This window comes from Ostrea edulis, chromosome 4 (assembly GCF_947568905.1).
Source record: "Ostrea edulis chromosome 4, xbOstEdul1.1, whole genome shotgun sequence".
Taxonomy (NCBI): Eukaryota; Metazoa; Mollusca; class Bivalvia; order Ostreida; family Ostreidae; genus Ostrea; species Ostrea edulis.
The window spans coordinates 27,811,189-27,828,928 of NC_079167.1; the positions used below are offsets into that span (position 1 = coordinate 27,811,189).

The 17,740-nt window shown below is 37.2% G+C and overlaps 1 protein-coding gene across 1 annotated transcript in view; it reads right to left on the minus strand.

Annotated features, from left to right (window-relative positions):
* Positions 1-1,450: 1,450 nt before the first annotated feature.
* Positions 1,451-17,740, minus strand: part of LOC125672437 (neuropeptide SIFamide receptor-like) — a 70,551-nt gene continuing 54,261 nt past the window's right edge. Inside the window, exon 3 of the mRNA XM_048908695.2 lies at positions 1,451-2,556. Within this exon, the coding sequence (XP_048764652.1) occupies positions 1,755-2,556 (802 nt within the window). The 3' untranslated portion in view covers positions 1,451-1,754. The remainder of the gene's footprint in view (positions 2,557-17,740) is intronic.

A 17,740-nucleotide genomic window follows, 5' to 3' on the forward strand; every position in this document is an offset into this window, starting at 1 on the left:
GCGAATTCGAAGGTTAGTGATTTTATTGTGTGTGGGTTTTTTTTATTTCCCCTCTTCTTTCTCGTAGCTAATCTTGTCTGAGTGGATCCTGGAAATGGTTATAGGCGCGAGTTCTTGATAATAAATGGTATGGTAGGCCTATATTCGTAGATGATCCTAGTCATTCAAATTTTACAATGTTAAGGAGGGAAAGTATATTTTGGAGTATCAAAATGGAGTGGGATTTCATCTGTATAAAGTGTGAGAATATTTTGTAAAATTCTACATGATAATGATGTCACATTTGTTATGCACATTTAACATGTTTTATATATAATTCATAGTTGTACCAATTAGAAAAGTTTAAACATATTTATCTGAAAGGTAATATGAAAAAAAACAACACTTTTGTCATTGTAAGATTTTAGTATGGGTTTTCACGTCTTTTTCCAGTATTTGTTACTCGTATATAAATGTTACAGGTTTAATGTGCATGACACTGATGGTTGTAGCAGTGAGTGTTCCTGATTTTGCAGAAGCATACCGTGATGCCAAGTGAAAATAACGAACAGTGATCAATCTCATATGTGAGACTTCTGTCCTAAAGACTCGTGACTTTCACTTCCGATGTAAAGTGCTTGGTGAAGGAAGAATATGACGCGGCCACCAGGGTATTCAGACTCGTACACGAAATATCCTGGCTTCGATTGATGTTTTTCCGCCACACTCAACAATTTTTCAGTTATCTGGTGGCGCCCAGTTTTTAATGGTGGAAGAGAGAACCCAGATATAATGTACCTGCGAAGAGACCACCGACCTTCCGAAAGTAAACTGGGAAATTTTCTCACCCCGGTGCGAGCGGGATTCGAACTCGCGCTCCCGGCTTCGAAGCGAGCGCCACAAACACTCGGTACCACGACCGGTCCAATTGCAAGATGTGGTTCATTGGTTGTACATTGTTTAACGTCCCTCTCGAGCATTTTTCACCATAGACCATTACTGGTGAAGGACTTTAAAATTTAGCTAAATTTTCGGCACTTACGGCCTTTGAGCAGGAGGGCCATATCTGCTGTGACTGGGCGCCTCGGCTTTTGCGATCTCATCCGAAAGACCTCCCCAAATGGTCGCCTCTTATGACAAGAACGGGGTATTGAAGGACTATTCTAACCCGGATCCCCATGCATATATGATAAGAACTGTTATTGCCCATCGAACATGTAACATTGAATAGTGACATAGCGATGGACCTCCGTTTTGAAGGTTATCGCGACCGGAAAAACACCAATTCATGAAGGGACAAGTCCTCATCAGAGTTTTGCACTGAAATCCCTAATTTTATGAATGAATGGCATTATACATTAATTTATATTCATAACCTTTGTGCGATTATCGGTATATTGGATTCCCACTGCAACAGAACCCATGATGATATTTCCTAAGGGGGGGGGGGGGGGGGGGGGGGTTGTGTTGTGTCGAGCAATTATCAATATCACAACTTCTTTTAAGTTTGAATTCGCAAGAATAAGCCATGTCATGTTGAATGTATAAGTATCAGTCATTTCACAATATACACTCATGCATTGTATTACAATACAATAACTTGGTGACGAGGGTGAACAACATCAATGATATCGACAAATGAATTAGACCTCAAATTTTAACAGGATACAAACTGGTTGATAACAGGATACAAACTGGTTGATATTGACATGCCAGAAAGGATATTCATAAGTAATGAAGCCAAATAATGATGATCGATCCCAAAAATAAAATCATCAAATACTAGTCTGTCTCGTTTCTTCTTTCCGAAAACTTACAGTCATATTACCATCAGAGTAGTGAACAAGCATGAACTTTGCTTGCGTGAATACCCTGTCGTGTGTGGACACCCTCTCTTCGCTCCGACAACTGGATGATTCCGCTGTTGGTATTTTCCCAGAGTGATATCTAAAGTATCGTGTAGGATAAAAGTAGGGTTTGCACATCATTAAACACTTAAATCCATGTCGATATTTTTTGCTGTAAAAGCAGTACACCATTGGGTTTATTCCACAGTTACAGAGCCCCATCCACTGACTAAGGGGAATGATGATTTCAAACAACATTTTAAACTCATTACTTTGTGTGCTTGGAGGGGAAAAGTACAGTTTGAAATAGATTACATATAGGGGTAGCCATGATAGGGCAAAGAGACTAATTACTATTCCAAACATCTTTATGACTTTGATTTTTGACTTATGGATGACACCACTGTAGCAAGTGTTGGAGACACCGGGTGCATGTCGGCGCCAAACACGAAGTGTTATTGAAGTGTAACATACCACGATAAGTATCAATGGCAAGACGTAACACAACAAAAAGAGACCGACAACAAAGTAAGCCCGTTGAAGATCAAAGTTTGGCCATATCTGATGGCAAATAGGAATGACCTGAGTAGAAGTGTGCGACTCATACTCCTCGTAAAATATGACAACTGGGAGTGACAAGACGATGGCTATAATCCAGGTACAAACAATGGCTGCTCTGGCTGCAGTTTTGGATATTTTCGACAACCATGTATTGCAAATGGCCATGTATCTGAAAATGAAAGGTGAAGATAACGAACAGTGATCAATCTCATAATGTATAAAATTTAATAATGGAATTGAGCAGAGTTCTGTACAAAACATTTCATTCGACAAATCTAGCAATGCGTTACGGTCAAAATCATGTCAGATTCACCGCGAGCACTCTGAACCTTTGGTTTACAGACTTTGACTGATGACAATATAACGTCACAATAAACGACATTTCATCTACCTCAGTCAACAATACATTTGTATGTCATATGAGTCAACGGTTGCTATTGGTCTGTGTCCATTAACAATTACACATTTTTAACTTCTATAACTACTCTTCCAATTTGGTATGAAGCATATTGGGATATGAAATGTAAATTTCATGACTTCTATATATCCAGGGCTTTAGGGGCTGGGTAAAAACTGAAACTGCCAAAAGTGACATATTTTTAAACATCTTCTTTAGAACCGCATATTTGTAAAAGCTAAAAGCATAGTCATATAGAGCAGGTAGGCCTGTACCAAAATTTCTTCCATGATCCTCGGGGTAGAGGTTCGGTCTCCAGTGCGGAGCCAAACTTGACGAATGTAATGTATATGTGCGAGCCATATTTAAAAGTTTATCCTTTCTAATGATTTTGCTACTAAATTGCAAGTAACTGGATATTTCGAAGAAGCAAGAAGTACTTTACCAAACTTGTAACTTTTAAGATCCCAAGGTAGGGGTTTTGGAACTAATGTGGGACAAAATTTGTTACATTGATTAAATATAAGTGATTTGAAAGATTTTGCTAATACTATATAAAAACTACATGCATTCTTACGAAAATCCGTAAGGAATTACCAAAATTGGTACATGGGAAGAGGGGCCAAGTCAAGGCGGGGTCAATATTGTCATACACTGTTAATGCAAGGTGAAGGGGACGAACAGTGATCAATCTCATAACTCCTATAAGGAATACAAAATAGACAGTTAGGCAAACACGGACCCCTGGACACACCAGAGGTGGGATCAGGTGCCCAGGAGGAGTAAGTATTCCCTGTTGACCGGTCACACCCGCCGTGAGCCCTATATTCCGATCAGGTAAACGGAGTTATCCGCAGTCAAAATCAGTATGCCAAGAACGGCTTAACAATCGGTATGAAACACGTCAGACAGCATTTGACCCAATGATAGGTTGTATTGACGAACTAGATCGTTATAACGACCATAGAATTTGCGAAATGCTGACTTCAATCGAGACTGTTAAAACCCCTGTACGATCAACTTGTTTGTCAGTAGCTTACCTCGATGTCTATTACATTTAAACATTTTAAACTTCTTGTTACATATTAGTAACTACCGTTCCAATTTGTTATGAAGCATCCTAGGATGTGAATTGTCAATTTCATGACTCCTGCATACCTCAACTTTATGACAAACGGGATGATTTCAGCTTCCCCACCGTAGACTTCCCATATACATAGCATTATTTCATTATCACCTGCATATGGTGTGTACATGTATATCTCTCAATGGATTCGCTACGCAAGAGCTTGCTCTGCGTATGATAAGTTTTTAAAATTGAGACAGGCTATTAACAAACACGTCGATGTTACAAGGGGTTTCAACAATCTCGTTCGGGGCCGAGTGGTTAGAGCATCGCGCTCAAAATCAAACGGCCTCTCGCCAGCGCGGGTTCGAATCCCGCTTGCGCCGGTAAGTAAGAAAATTTCCCCGTTTACTTGCGGAAGGTTGGTGGTCTCTTCTCAGGTACATTGTATCTGGGTTTCTCTCTTCTACCAATAAAAACTGCGCCACCAGATAACTGAAACATTTGTTTGAGTGTGGCGGAAAATATCAATCCATCAACAATCTCGTCAGAATTTTGCAAATTCTATGGTCAATATAATGATCTGGTTTGCCAATAAGACCTATCATTTGGTCAAATGCGGACTGACGTGTTTCATACCGATCGGTAGATCATTGTTGGTGCATTGATTTGACTACGATTCTCTGTTTACCTGATCAAGATATAGGGCTTACGGCGGATGTGACCGGTCGACAGGGGATGCTTACTCCTCATAGGCACCTGATACCACCTCTGGTGTGTCCAGGGGTCTGTGTTTGCCCAAATATCTATTCCTTATACCCGGTAGGAGTTACGAGATTGATCATTTTTATTTTTATTCGCCTTTCATTCCATAAACATTTTGTATAGATTTACTAACACTAGATAACTATACTGTCACTTCAAATATTTCCTAATTTAGTACCGAAAGGGAAATATTGTTTCTTATCTTGCTGATCAGTTTGTCCCGCTTCTTTTCACTATTTGGTTGTAATAGTGTTAAATGTAGTATGTATAATTTTAAAGAATCTTGCGCTGATGTTGAATAAGAGCTGAATGCATATTTAGCAAATACGTGAACGTTTCTTTCACATTTGAAAATTTCAGGATCCTCGGGGGTAAGATTCTGACTTTAGGGTGGGTCCAAATTCTCTAGTGTTAGTATAAAATACACATTATATGTAAAGTCTTTCGTCAGTATGCACACTTTCGGGGGCATTTGTGTTTTAAGAATACATCTTGTTTTAATTTTAGAATTGAACTTAGATTTGTAGAAAAGGAAAATTACTATACACGTAGATTTCGTAGCATTTGGGGCTAGTCATACCTTAAACTAATACACAGGTGACCGTGAAGGCCTATTGTTCTCCGATTGTTCACTTGAAATAATATGTGTACGGAGGCAGACTAGTACAATTCTACACTTTGATTGCAGCAGTTGACTAATTGGCTAATAATGACATATTTTATCAGTCATGTCATTACGGGAGGGGGTCTTTGGTTTGGAACAGTCGTGGTGATTCTGAAAGGATTCTATGCTACCAGTCTTCATCTGCATTAGAATTATCCTGAGTGACTTCATAATCCATTGCCTTGAGACGTCTTATTTCCAAACCATTTGATGTGACGTTACTTGCTTAACACAGTGATAAATACGAAAATATATGTGGTTCATACATGAAATACACAATGGGATTGGCTATCCTTCCTCAGTATAAATATTATGCCATATTAATTGACTTTCACTCGAATGGAATTCCGGTGATTCGTTGCCGATTTCCACGAACATTCGAGCGCAGAGCTTTGATGCTAGCGGATTTTTAGAACTTAAGTTACATAAATGAGATTAAGTTTACATTGCAAGGTACTCAGAACATACAGTCGATAGCTATGTAGTATATTATCTCGGAAGCATGTGTTGGTTTCTGGACAGTCGGCTTCCCTGAATAAAATTGCATTGTGTTAATCGCCCAATACCTTATACAAACTAGAACCGTAACTAATTTAACTTTGACTTTAGAGACTCGTTTTACAATGTTTGAAATATCACAAGAATTTGAAGGGGGAAAAGCAGAGTAAGTGAACAGTGATTATAAGTGGAGTATGCAGATTAAGAGAACAGCGATTATAAGAGGTTTTTAGTTGCACCAGGCATATAAGAAAACATTGGATGAAATATTTGCTTCCTACAATGCAACTAGTTGATTCTCTGCTGCTTATGGATATGTTTATGTACATTTACTATACATATTTCAATGTGCAAAGGAGAGCACAAGAAACTCGACCCAAGTCTATGCAGTAATGATGGTCAGTGTTGGTTTCGATCAAGAGGCCCAAGACTTTTAGCCTTTAACAGTCACTTTCATATCACGTGCAAAAACATTTACTTGTACCAGGCATATATATATATATATATATATATATATATATATATATATATAGATATCAATTAGTAAGTTAGTATTCATATTTTTCTGTAAAAAACATTCTTGCAAAGATTGTACAATAATGATTTTGTAAAAAGTTCTTGCATTGGTTGCACATTATTAAAATGTATATTTCGTATGGATGAAAAAACAGTACATTCTAAATGTGACGTATAATTACATAAGTAATGGAAAGTCACAAGATACACATTCAGACTGAAGTTCATTGGTAAGTTGGTAAGAATGTGTCAATTTAGTATGACCGATCCGTATTCTTGAAATAATCACCTCGTCCTGGCGATTCAGTACGATTTTGCAGTTTGTTTACCTTGTTTTGAATAGAACAAGAGGCCCACAGGCCTTATCGACCACCTGAGTACTAGTGAAAAGCATCACTACCAAGAGCTATGAAATCTGGAGAGAAAAAAAATTCTGTTCTGAATTCTTAAACTAAATTCTAATGTTCAGCAACAGTATAAAACAAGATGTGTTCTTAAAACTCCAATGCCCTCAAAAGTGCATACACTGATGAAAGGCTTTACATAATATAATGTGTGTATCAACATTAAAAGATATGACTAATCTGGGCCCATCCTAGAGTCAAAACCCTGGGTTGTGAAATTCACCATTTTTTGTACATCCTTTTCTGCTTTTCCTTATTATGCATGTAGATTTTATATAGTATTAGCAAATTTAAATACGTCCTTCAAATCATTATAATTTTGACACAACCCTGAAAACAAACCCTTACCCCTAGAATCATGCGATTTACAATTTTGGTATAAAGAAATACCTACTCTTTCTAAATATCAATTTATTTGCAGTTAAGTATCAATAGCAATAAAAAAGATGTTATTTTAATGTTTTACATATCAACACTATATACTAGTTTGCCCTGCCCTTGTGTCAAAACCTCTACCTCGGGGATTATGAAATTTACGATTTTGGTAGAGGCCTTCCTGCTCTACACCTTTATGCATTTAGTTTTTCTTACACATGTGCGGATCTAGAGAGGAAGATTTTTGAAAATTTGTCAATTTTGACTAGTTTATGCCCCGCCCCTAAGGCCCCAGGGGTGCAGGAGTTCTGAAATTTACCATTTATGTCCCAAGGATGCTGCATACCAAATTTGAAAAGAATTGGAACAGTAGTTATCAATAAGTTAAAAAATTCTATTCTTCACATATTTAATAACTGACCATTTTGGCCCCACCCTAATACCAAAACCCCTACCCCTGGGATCACCAAATTTACAATTTTGGTAAAGGACTACCTGTTCTTTTTAATTTCAATTTAGTATCAATACCACTAAAGAAGATATTATTTAAGTGCTTTATACATAAACACTATATACTAAGTTTGGCCCCGCCATGGGATCAAAACTCCTACCCTGGGGATCATGAAAGCTAAAATTTTGGTAGAGGCCTTCCTGCTCTACATCACTTTCCATTTAAGTTGTCTTACACATATTCGGTTCTAGAGAAGATGTTTGAAAAGTGGTAAATTTTGCCACGCCCCTAGGGCCCAGGAATCCTGAAATTTACAATTGATGTCCCCCTTGTGCCAAGGATGCTATATAACAAAGTTCAAATTAAAAGAATTGGAATAGTAGTTATCAATAAGAAGTTTAAAATGTTCCAATTGTTAACGCACGAGAACCAATTGCAATACATTGTAGCAATATGTCGCAAATGAAATTTACATGAGTCAAAGAAAGTCTCCTTATAGTTTTATGAAATATTTTAGATTTTTTTTTTTGCATATTGTTTAACGTCCCTCTCCAGAAACTTTAACTCATATGGAGACGTCGCCATTGCCTTTAAAGAGCTGCAGCACTTACGGCCTTCAAGCAGGGAGGGGTCTTTAACGTGCAACAAATGCTGTGACACGGAGCATCGAGTTTTGCTGCGGTCTTATCCAAAGGACCGTCCCATTTTGCCGCCTCATACGACAAGCAAGGGGTGCTGAGGACCTATTCTAACTCGGATCCCCACAGACTAGATCATTGTAGGGAATTTGATAGTCTACAATATCATATAGCGGGCTTATTCTGCAAGGTGATAATTTTGGCTTATATTCGAGGTTTGTTATGATACGACAAATTTTTATTGCTTCTCGTTACAAATCATGTTTTACATCATTCTGGAATTTTGTAAGGCATAATCAAATAATTGGGAAATACATTATATGCAGTTCAGCCACGAAGAAAAGTAAAATAGCGATGGAACATTTCAAAATTTAAAATTCATATTGCAAGTGTTTTTGGTTTAAAAGCCCCAAATAAGCGTAGGAATAAATTTACCTGTACAACAATTCTTTGATCGATACATTTTGATGAAAGGGGTTTCAGCAAGTTAAATTCCTAACAATCGGTATTCAAGAATTCTTACACCCAATATTATGTTTCCGTCACGTGTCATTAATTGGTAGTGTAGCCTAACTAATATCATCACTACAAAGTGAAAATGAAAGTTATGGCTGTATGTGTCAATAATTGTATCTTTTCACACATTTATGCTTTGTGATACAGTCTATATAATAGTTACTTCATAGTCAATATTCTGTAAGATAATTTCTATTGATTATTCGTTGTTCCGTTTTGCAATAGGTACATGTAGTTGTTACTGTCATCAGAAAATCCTGTACTGAAAGACTGCATGTCCTCAAAAGAAACTCTCGACGTGCTTTTCGTCTCTCTCACATTTCAAAAGGAAATGACTTGCGTTTTGATATTGATATTCCTTGTGCTCATATTCGTGATTATCTGTTGAAATGCTCTGCAGATTGTAATTTTGAAAAGTAGGTGTTACTGTCTTCATACACCCATGTTAAGAATGAGGGCACAATGATCGGTACTGTTGTATGTTTTAAGGAAATGGTTGAAATAAAATTAAAATCACTTAGATGAAAGTGAATTATTAATATTTTATACTTTACATATTCCTGTAACTACCACAGCGGTACCCCAACCATGTAATCTGAGAGCTCTATTACAGTCTATATACGTTACCACTGCTTGTTTGCATGATGGCATTTTAAAAGTAAAGCTAGAAAAGTTCAACTACGAAAAAATACCCATTTGGAAATCGATTGAAATATTAACAAGAGACCGGTCGCGGTAGCTCAGTGATCGAGGGTTTGCTTCGTAACCGGGAGGTCATGAGTTCTAGCTCCGCTCGTGCCATGACTGCGTCAAACCTAAGACGTTGAAATAGGTGGTGACTGCTCCCTCGCCAAACGTTCGGCATTTAGAAGTGAGAATTACGGGTCTTCCTGATATGACCTTAAGAACGGAGGTCCCGTGTCATGGCAGGTGTTGGCACGATAAAGAACCCTAACAACTCAACTTTATGACAAAAGGGATGATTTCGTGAACCTCCCATATTTATGTACCAATATTCCATTATGACCTGCATATGGTATTTATATCTCTCAACTGATTCGATACGCAAAAACTTGTTCTGCGTATGATCCATTTTAAATCGAGGCAGGGTACTGACAAACAAGTTGATTTTGCAGATCATGTATAATATTATTTATCCTTCCACCACATAAATGGAGTGATACACACTAGTCTTATTGTGTCAAGTTTAACTTTTTCTCGAATACAATGTTCATCTTCAAATCTTACATGTATCATGTTCACGTTTATTTTTAATGAAAAATGTGGTTAACAAGAACTTTTGTTTTTTATCATAGGTGTATATTCTGAATGATTATTGATTAAATATTGTCTAAAATCCCTCTCGAGAATATTTCACTTATATGGAGACGTCACCACTACCGGTGAAGGGCTGCAAAAATTTAGGCCTATGCTCGGCGCTTATGGCCTTTGAGCAGGGAGGGATCTTTGTCGTGCCACGGGACCTCGGTTTTTGTGGTCTCATCCGAAGGACCGCCCCAATTAGTCGCCTTCTACGACAAGCAAGGGGTACTGAGGACCTATTCTAACCCGGGTCCCCACGGGACTGAAAAGTGAAGATAACGAACAGTGATGAATATTATGGAAGGTGGATAAAATAATACATCTCAAACTATTATAGAACATATTGCAATACACCAATATTTATTGCAATACAATTTAAAATATCGCAATATATCATTCTCGGCCAATACCCAGCCCTAGTCTATACATCATCACCAGAAAGATGAGTGACTGGAACTACCTTATTCAGCTGAACTCGAATGAGAAAGTTGTGAATGTTGACAAGCTTAAAATATACCAAGGAGACCCACCAGAAAAATGGCTGAGAGAACTGCAAAGAAAATTACTGTAATTACTTGAAATCAAACTGATATCATCAATAAACAAATCAATTCAAGAACTTGTTCCGAGCCTTTAATCTAATAAAAAGAATATCCTGGTTGCAAATCAATTAAATTCTTGAATTTAAGAGTCCCCTATAAAGCCTAAAGGGTGGGACAAGCTGTTAGGTAAGCATAGTCCACCATTTGGTGATGTTCAAATAAAGTAACATGAAATGATTGATTGATTGATTGGGTTTTTACGCCGTTTTGGCAATATTTCAGCCATATGTTCCACCAACTTAGTGAGCAAACTTGAATCATCCATATCTTATTGTAGACAATGGGAGTCAACGACAGAGGGAGTGTACGAATGCCTGAAATGTCCAAGATTCAGAGGGGAAAGCGGAAGGTGGAATCGCACTACTTCAAGATGCATGTAGCACCGGATGAGCTTCCCTGGTACTGCAGTATTTGCTATTTCCGATGTGAATCAGAGAGAGACATGAAACGGCACCCAATACACTATCCAGATCACAAAAGGCGAGTAGATGAGGCAAAGCGCAAAGACCCTGGAAGCAAATGGGACGATACACAAATTTTCTCCCGGAACTCCCTGCCTAGAACCATTGTCATCGGTAAGGACCCCAAGTTCTGGACTAATTAAAGAAGACTAGGAAAAGTATTTGGGGGTGTGTGTGTGTTGCAAAACATCAAAATCAAAAGCCTGCAGACACATCAGTAAACATCCCAGATGAAACTCCAACCATTCCGGCACCCCATACGCCAGCAGCACTCTTTATACACCCACAACCACTGCTCGTGTAACCTTACCAGATATAATTCTGCCAGAGCCGATAAACCTGGATGCTGCTGTGAGTGAAATTGCTGCAACTATCCCCGAGATGGATTTTATGGACGTGTTCGATCCGGAGTCTGCCTGCACCTTTCTGGAAGACGCTATTGAAACTTCCACCACAGCAAATGTTAACCTTCAGAGAACCAATATCAACAGACACCACAGCACCAATGTCAACCTGCGGAGAACCCATATCAGCAACCATCTACAACAGGACCTACAACACCAAAAACAACCCACAAGACTTACCTACGTACAGACTGAGGAGAAACAAACACAGGCTATTCAACAACTTGCAAAAAGCATCAACTATGCAAACTCCATCTTGTTTGAAGTACCCAAAGATTGATTGATTGAATGTTGTTTAACGTCCCTCTCAAGATCCGTGGCCGAGTGTTTAGAGCATCGCGTTCAAAATCACACGGCCTCTCACCTCTGTCGGCGCGGGTTTGAATCCCACTCGCGAGAGATTTTCCCAGTTTACTTTCGGAAGGTCGGTAGTCTCTTCCCAGGTACATTGTATCTGGGTTCTCTCTTCCACCAATAAAAAAAACTGGGTGCCACCACATAACTGAAAAATTGTTGAGTGTAGCGGAAAACATCAATTAATCACTCATAAGGATACGTCACCATTGCCGGTGAAGGGCTGCTAAATTTAGGCTTATGCTCGGCGCTTATGACCTTTGAGCAGGGAGGGATCTTTATCGTGCCACACCTGCTGTGACACGGGACCTCGGTTTTTGCGGTCTCATCCGAAGGACCGCCCCATTTAGTCGCCTCTTACGACAAGTAAGGGTTACTGAGGACCTATTCTAACCCGGATCCCCACGGGATCGTACACAAAGAAGTAAGAAGACACAATTCCAGACTGAACATGATCGAAGACTTGCGGAATAGACCAAGATCCACAGACACCTCATACAGATCACCTAGCAGACAGGCAGAAAGAAGGCTACTTTCAAATTCCTGAATGCATTAATTGCCTCTGCTATTTAAAAGCTATCTTCCCCCTCCCATATTAAATATTGAAATTAAAGTTACAACATCAGGCATTTGTAAATATGATTATGGAAGATATATTATACACGCATGAAGGTTATAACTGTTAAACCCATTTAATGTTTGGAGTTCAATTGAATGTTGACATGCCTTAATGTTGTATGACATGGAATGTATTTGTCTTAATTATGCATGTCATATTGTTGTATGACATGGAATAATGCCTTTATTTTATAGACCATTGTTGTATGTTGTTTGTCATTTATATTGTCAATTTGTTATGACCAGTGATGGTATTAACTAAGACATATTGATAATTGGTCTTTAGAATTGTGAGGATTGATTTAAGATATTTTTTTTCCTTCAAATTATACAGTTTGCAAGATTATTAATATGCTAGAATTTAAATGGATAGGAAAAATTTAAGCAGAGGGTACTTAAACAGGGTGAATTAAATGCCATGAAACATTGTTATTATCTTTTTAGTTTTCATGAGGACTTTGAAAACCTAAGCAGAGGGTAATGAAAGGTGAAGATAACGAACAATGATCAATATCATAACTCCTAGCTATAAGCAATACAAAATAGATAGTTGGGAAAACACGGACCCCTGGACACACCAGAGGGGGGATCCGGGTTAGAATAGGTCATCAGTACCCCCTTACTTGTTGTAAGAGGCGACTAAATGGGGCGGTCCTTCAGATGAGACCGCAAAAACCGAGGTCCCGTGTCACAGCAGATGTGGCACGATAAAGACCCCTTTCTGCTCAATGGTCATAAGCGCCGAGCATAGGCCTAAATTTTGCAGCCCTCCACCGGCAGTGGTGACGTCTCCATACGAGTGAAATATTCTCCAGAGAGACGTTAAACAATATATCAATCAATTAATCCCCCGTCGACCGGTTACACCCGCCGTACGTGAGCCCTATATCCTGATCAGGTAAACGGCATTATCCGTAGTCAAAATCAGTGTGCCAAGAACGGCCTAACAAACGGTATGAAATACGTCAGGCAGCCTTTGACCATGACCCAATGATAGATTGCATTGACGAACTAGATCGTTATTACGACCATAGAATTTTCAAAATGCTGACTTCAATAGAGACTGTTAAAACCCCTGTACCATCAACTTGTTTGTCAGTAGCTTGCCTCGATTTATATACTGACTATTATGTAGGAAAATGAGATTCTCTAATATTAATATTGTAAGCTTGGTTATATGTATTTATAGCTTGCGATCTTTTCTCGTTATTTCCAATCGTTGACTGAATACAATATGTATGTTTACATGTGCGGATGTGTTATTTTTATACTCGATTTTATCGGTGTTATTTATAGTTTTAATCTAAGGTTTATTAATATGACTATTGCCTACTTACGCTGATTACTTCAGTGGCATGGTGTTCATCCACATATATTTGTGTAAATAGCGATCTTTCTAGTGTAATAAACAGGCATGCTGTTCGTGTTAGGTGCCATATTTGTTTATAAAAGTCAGAGTTGGGGCCGCGTCTATTTTTATTTGACCCCGATCTTCGGGTCAAAGTTGTTTAGGTTGCAGACGGCTTTTTATGTAATGTAAGTGTTTAATCTTTTTATTATTTTACGTTATTTTAGTTTTAGATAAACGATATAGTCCCGTAGAATATTTAATCAGGGTTGATTTGGTGGGATATTCGGAATGTCCGGGGAAAGTTAGTGTTGACCCGTCTGTACGTGCGTTGCCCCGTCCCTGGTGGGGTTGTCCTGTCTGTTGCCCTGGACTTAAGAAAAGGTATATAAGTCAGAATCAGACAAGATTCTGGAAGATAACTAATTTTACTTTACGGATAGGACGTTCCCAGTGTTGCCTGGGAAGGCTGATCTGGAGATATTTACCTTAATTTATTAGGATTAGATAAGTTAATTTTACTTAGGTTAAGAATCATTCCCAGTTACCTTTGTTCAGGATTACTGGTGTAAAGTCACATTTCAATAATAAGTGTATTAAAGATTCAGAATATTATTCATAGAGATACCTATTTGACTAATTAATCTAAAGGGGGAACCGGTCATTATTTTTTTTCCCAATGATAATTTATATTGGTTTGTTATCTTCACCTTTCATTGGTTAGGTCAGACTATAACTTAGTATTAAGTCATACAAATGGCACCAGGTTCAATCTCTGTAACTCTTTTGATTTTGTTACGATTATACTTTTATATTCTGTGCATAAAAGTCCCAGAAATATTTCTGGAGTATTACATGTACATTGTTGTACAACAAACTTCATCAAGTTATAAAGAACTCAATGAATTTGTAAACTTTACATGTCATTTTTGAAAATATTGGATTGTTGTCAAAGAGGACAACTGGTGGCAGCTACTATAAAATCAATCGTTTGGCCGTTACATTATATACACTAAAAAGTTCTACGAGTTTGAAAACGGAAGATATTTTGTAGTAATAAGGTTTGATATATATTTTTCATGTAAATCAAAAAATGACGGGCATATCAAAAGGAAATGAAATTCGTCTTCTATTTCCTGCAAAATACAAAATGACCATTTGAGTTGAATTCTAGGTAAATTTTCGTACCTTCCATTTTCAACATTGAAAGAATGTGCAGAAATTCGATATTTGCATAGTAATGACTTTTCCTTCTGTGATAATCGCTTTACAGGGTATATCTGTAAACCAAATGTATCAATTATTTCTTGATATAAAATATATTTCAATAAAATTTCAAAAGCACTAAAACAACTTTGTATAAAGGCAACGATGAAACACTATTCCACAAGAAAAGAAAAATGACTAACATTACCAACATTTTGCTGTTCCCAAAAATTTCCAAGACCCAAGCACTATAAAGTTCTTTTCTAACTCCTTTCAACCAGTTTGTATAGTTTTCCGTTTGAGTATTGTATTCACATAGCAATTGTTCATAACATGTTCTTAATAAACAATTATTTGTATTACATATGTACGCAAGTTGCACCAATATTTCTCAAAATTCGAAGTTTCCTTTGGACATCTGCCAAATTCCAAATAAACCATTAAATTATTTGTAGATTTTCGAAGCAACATAATTTTATTCAAAATAATTTCATGTACTTCCTCAATATGTAGGGCTTTATGAAATCCCCATGTTTCACATCCATAATGAAGAACAGAACTTACATATGTATCAAATTAAGAAAAAGTAGTCTCAACATTTAAATTATTCTATTTCACCCTTCTCCACAAAGATAATTGTATATAATGTATATGTTTTAGCTTTGTTGCAACTGATTTCTGCGTACAGTCAAATTTATTGTATTTAAAATCCACACATAGATACGTCAACAATATAAATGTCAACATTATTGTAAAAACACTTTTCAAAATCTCTAACTTTACCAACATTTCGAAAAACTACCATTTTTGTTTTGCTGACGTTTACCTCTAATTTCCATTCATTTGAATATGACTTTAAAATTTCAAGCATTTTCTACAATCCCTGTACACTTTCTGAGAAAATAACAGTATCATCCGCACATAAAAGTAAAATAAGATTCAAATTCTGAAGCAGTAGACTTTTACAACCACTAATGCGCATTTCGTTCTCTAAATCATTGATAAATAATGAAAATAGCATTGGTGAGAGCTTCGCCCTGCTTGTAAAGAAAATATTCAGACAATTGACCATTAACTTTCACACAACTTTTCACTTCAATATACAGACTTAATAATATTAAATAATTTTCGATTAATACCATATTTCATTAATTTATACCACATCCTACTATGTTTAATGCTGTCAAACGCTTCTTTATAATCTACGAAACAACAATACAGACGTGTTTTTTTTCACTCAATCAATCAATGAGTATAGAATAAAGATAGCATCTCTAGTTCCTGAACCAGGTTTAAAACCGAATTGTGCATCACTAACAATTGTATTTTCTTCACTCAATTCTAGCGGTTATTTTTATCTCCCTTTTTGTATATTGGTACAATAATGCCTTGTGATCAAGCAAATGGGTAACAACCTGTATTTGAAATAGCATTAAATAGCTATTCTAGAAGAGGCGAGAAAAATGTTGAGAAGCTTTTGAAAAATTAATTAATAACATTATCAAAACCAGGTGACTTATCTACCTTAGAATCGGAGATAGCAATAGTAGTTATACCCCCCCCCCCCCCGCAACAAATTGTGGGAGGTATACTGGAATCGGGTTGTCCGTCTGTCTGTCCGTCCGTCCGTCTGTAGACGCAATGGTTTCCGGGCTCTAAAGCATTATCCTTTCCACCTACCGTCACCATATCATATATATGGACTACCCATGGGGTTTTATATTTCATTTTAGAAGCAACGAGTTTTTCATGATTATTCCATGTCCTAAAGCAACTGAAGAGCAGCCAGATTTTTCCGGTATTCTTTAAGTACCGGTAAGGTTCTACATTTATTATCAAACCATGGTTTGTCTCCTGAACAGGACGTTTTTATTGTATTTTGTTTTTAATGGCTATACATGTAGTGTACATGTACTGAAGTAAACCCCCTTTGTCTGAACATCAATCATGATCTAAGAGAACGACTATGATGAAAGTGGAGCTGTAATAGTAATTGTGGTGTTTACGAAGTCTGCGCTTGTAATAATAACCACCGTAAATCAGTTTAACGACGTGTTACGTAGTACGGTTTGTTTCAAGATACATTCATTCAGTTATAGTGATTGGAATGTAATAAACATTCTCACGAAAAGCGATGTTCAGGCATATATGCATATGTGGATGTCCTTGAGTAGCCATTCAGTAGATTTAATGCTTAGCTGGAAATTATAACGACAATAAGTCTAGTTTCCTTAACTTGAATTACTTGCATTAAAATGCTTTAATATCACGCTAGTTTAGAAAGCTTTGTTCGGAAATATTAAATTATACATACATGTATCGGAATTATCGTAATTTTGCACAATTTTATGTAAATTGATTTCTGTAGGGTCTTTAGGATTAATAATCGTTTTAATCTGTTTTAAAACCATAATTGACTCGGATACACTCTAGAAAGTATGTTGCGAAGTAAACAATATTAACAAAATAGATACGTGTTTCTGCCCATGCAATTGTCATAAGCTTTTCATACATATTCCACTAATGCTTCAAGGTCGATAGGCAGCTTTAATAGGAAACACTTGGCTTCCCCACATAATGAAGGTTTAAACCAAAGAATATCAAATTCGATTAAAGAATTAATCCCCACTGGGGGTTTTCTTTAGAGGTTTGGGGTAACCAGTTAGAAAATCATAGGATTTTTGTTGAGATCAGATAACAAAGCTGTGGAAAAATAACCCGTCCAGGGCTGATAAGATGTCTTGTGT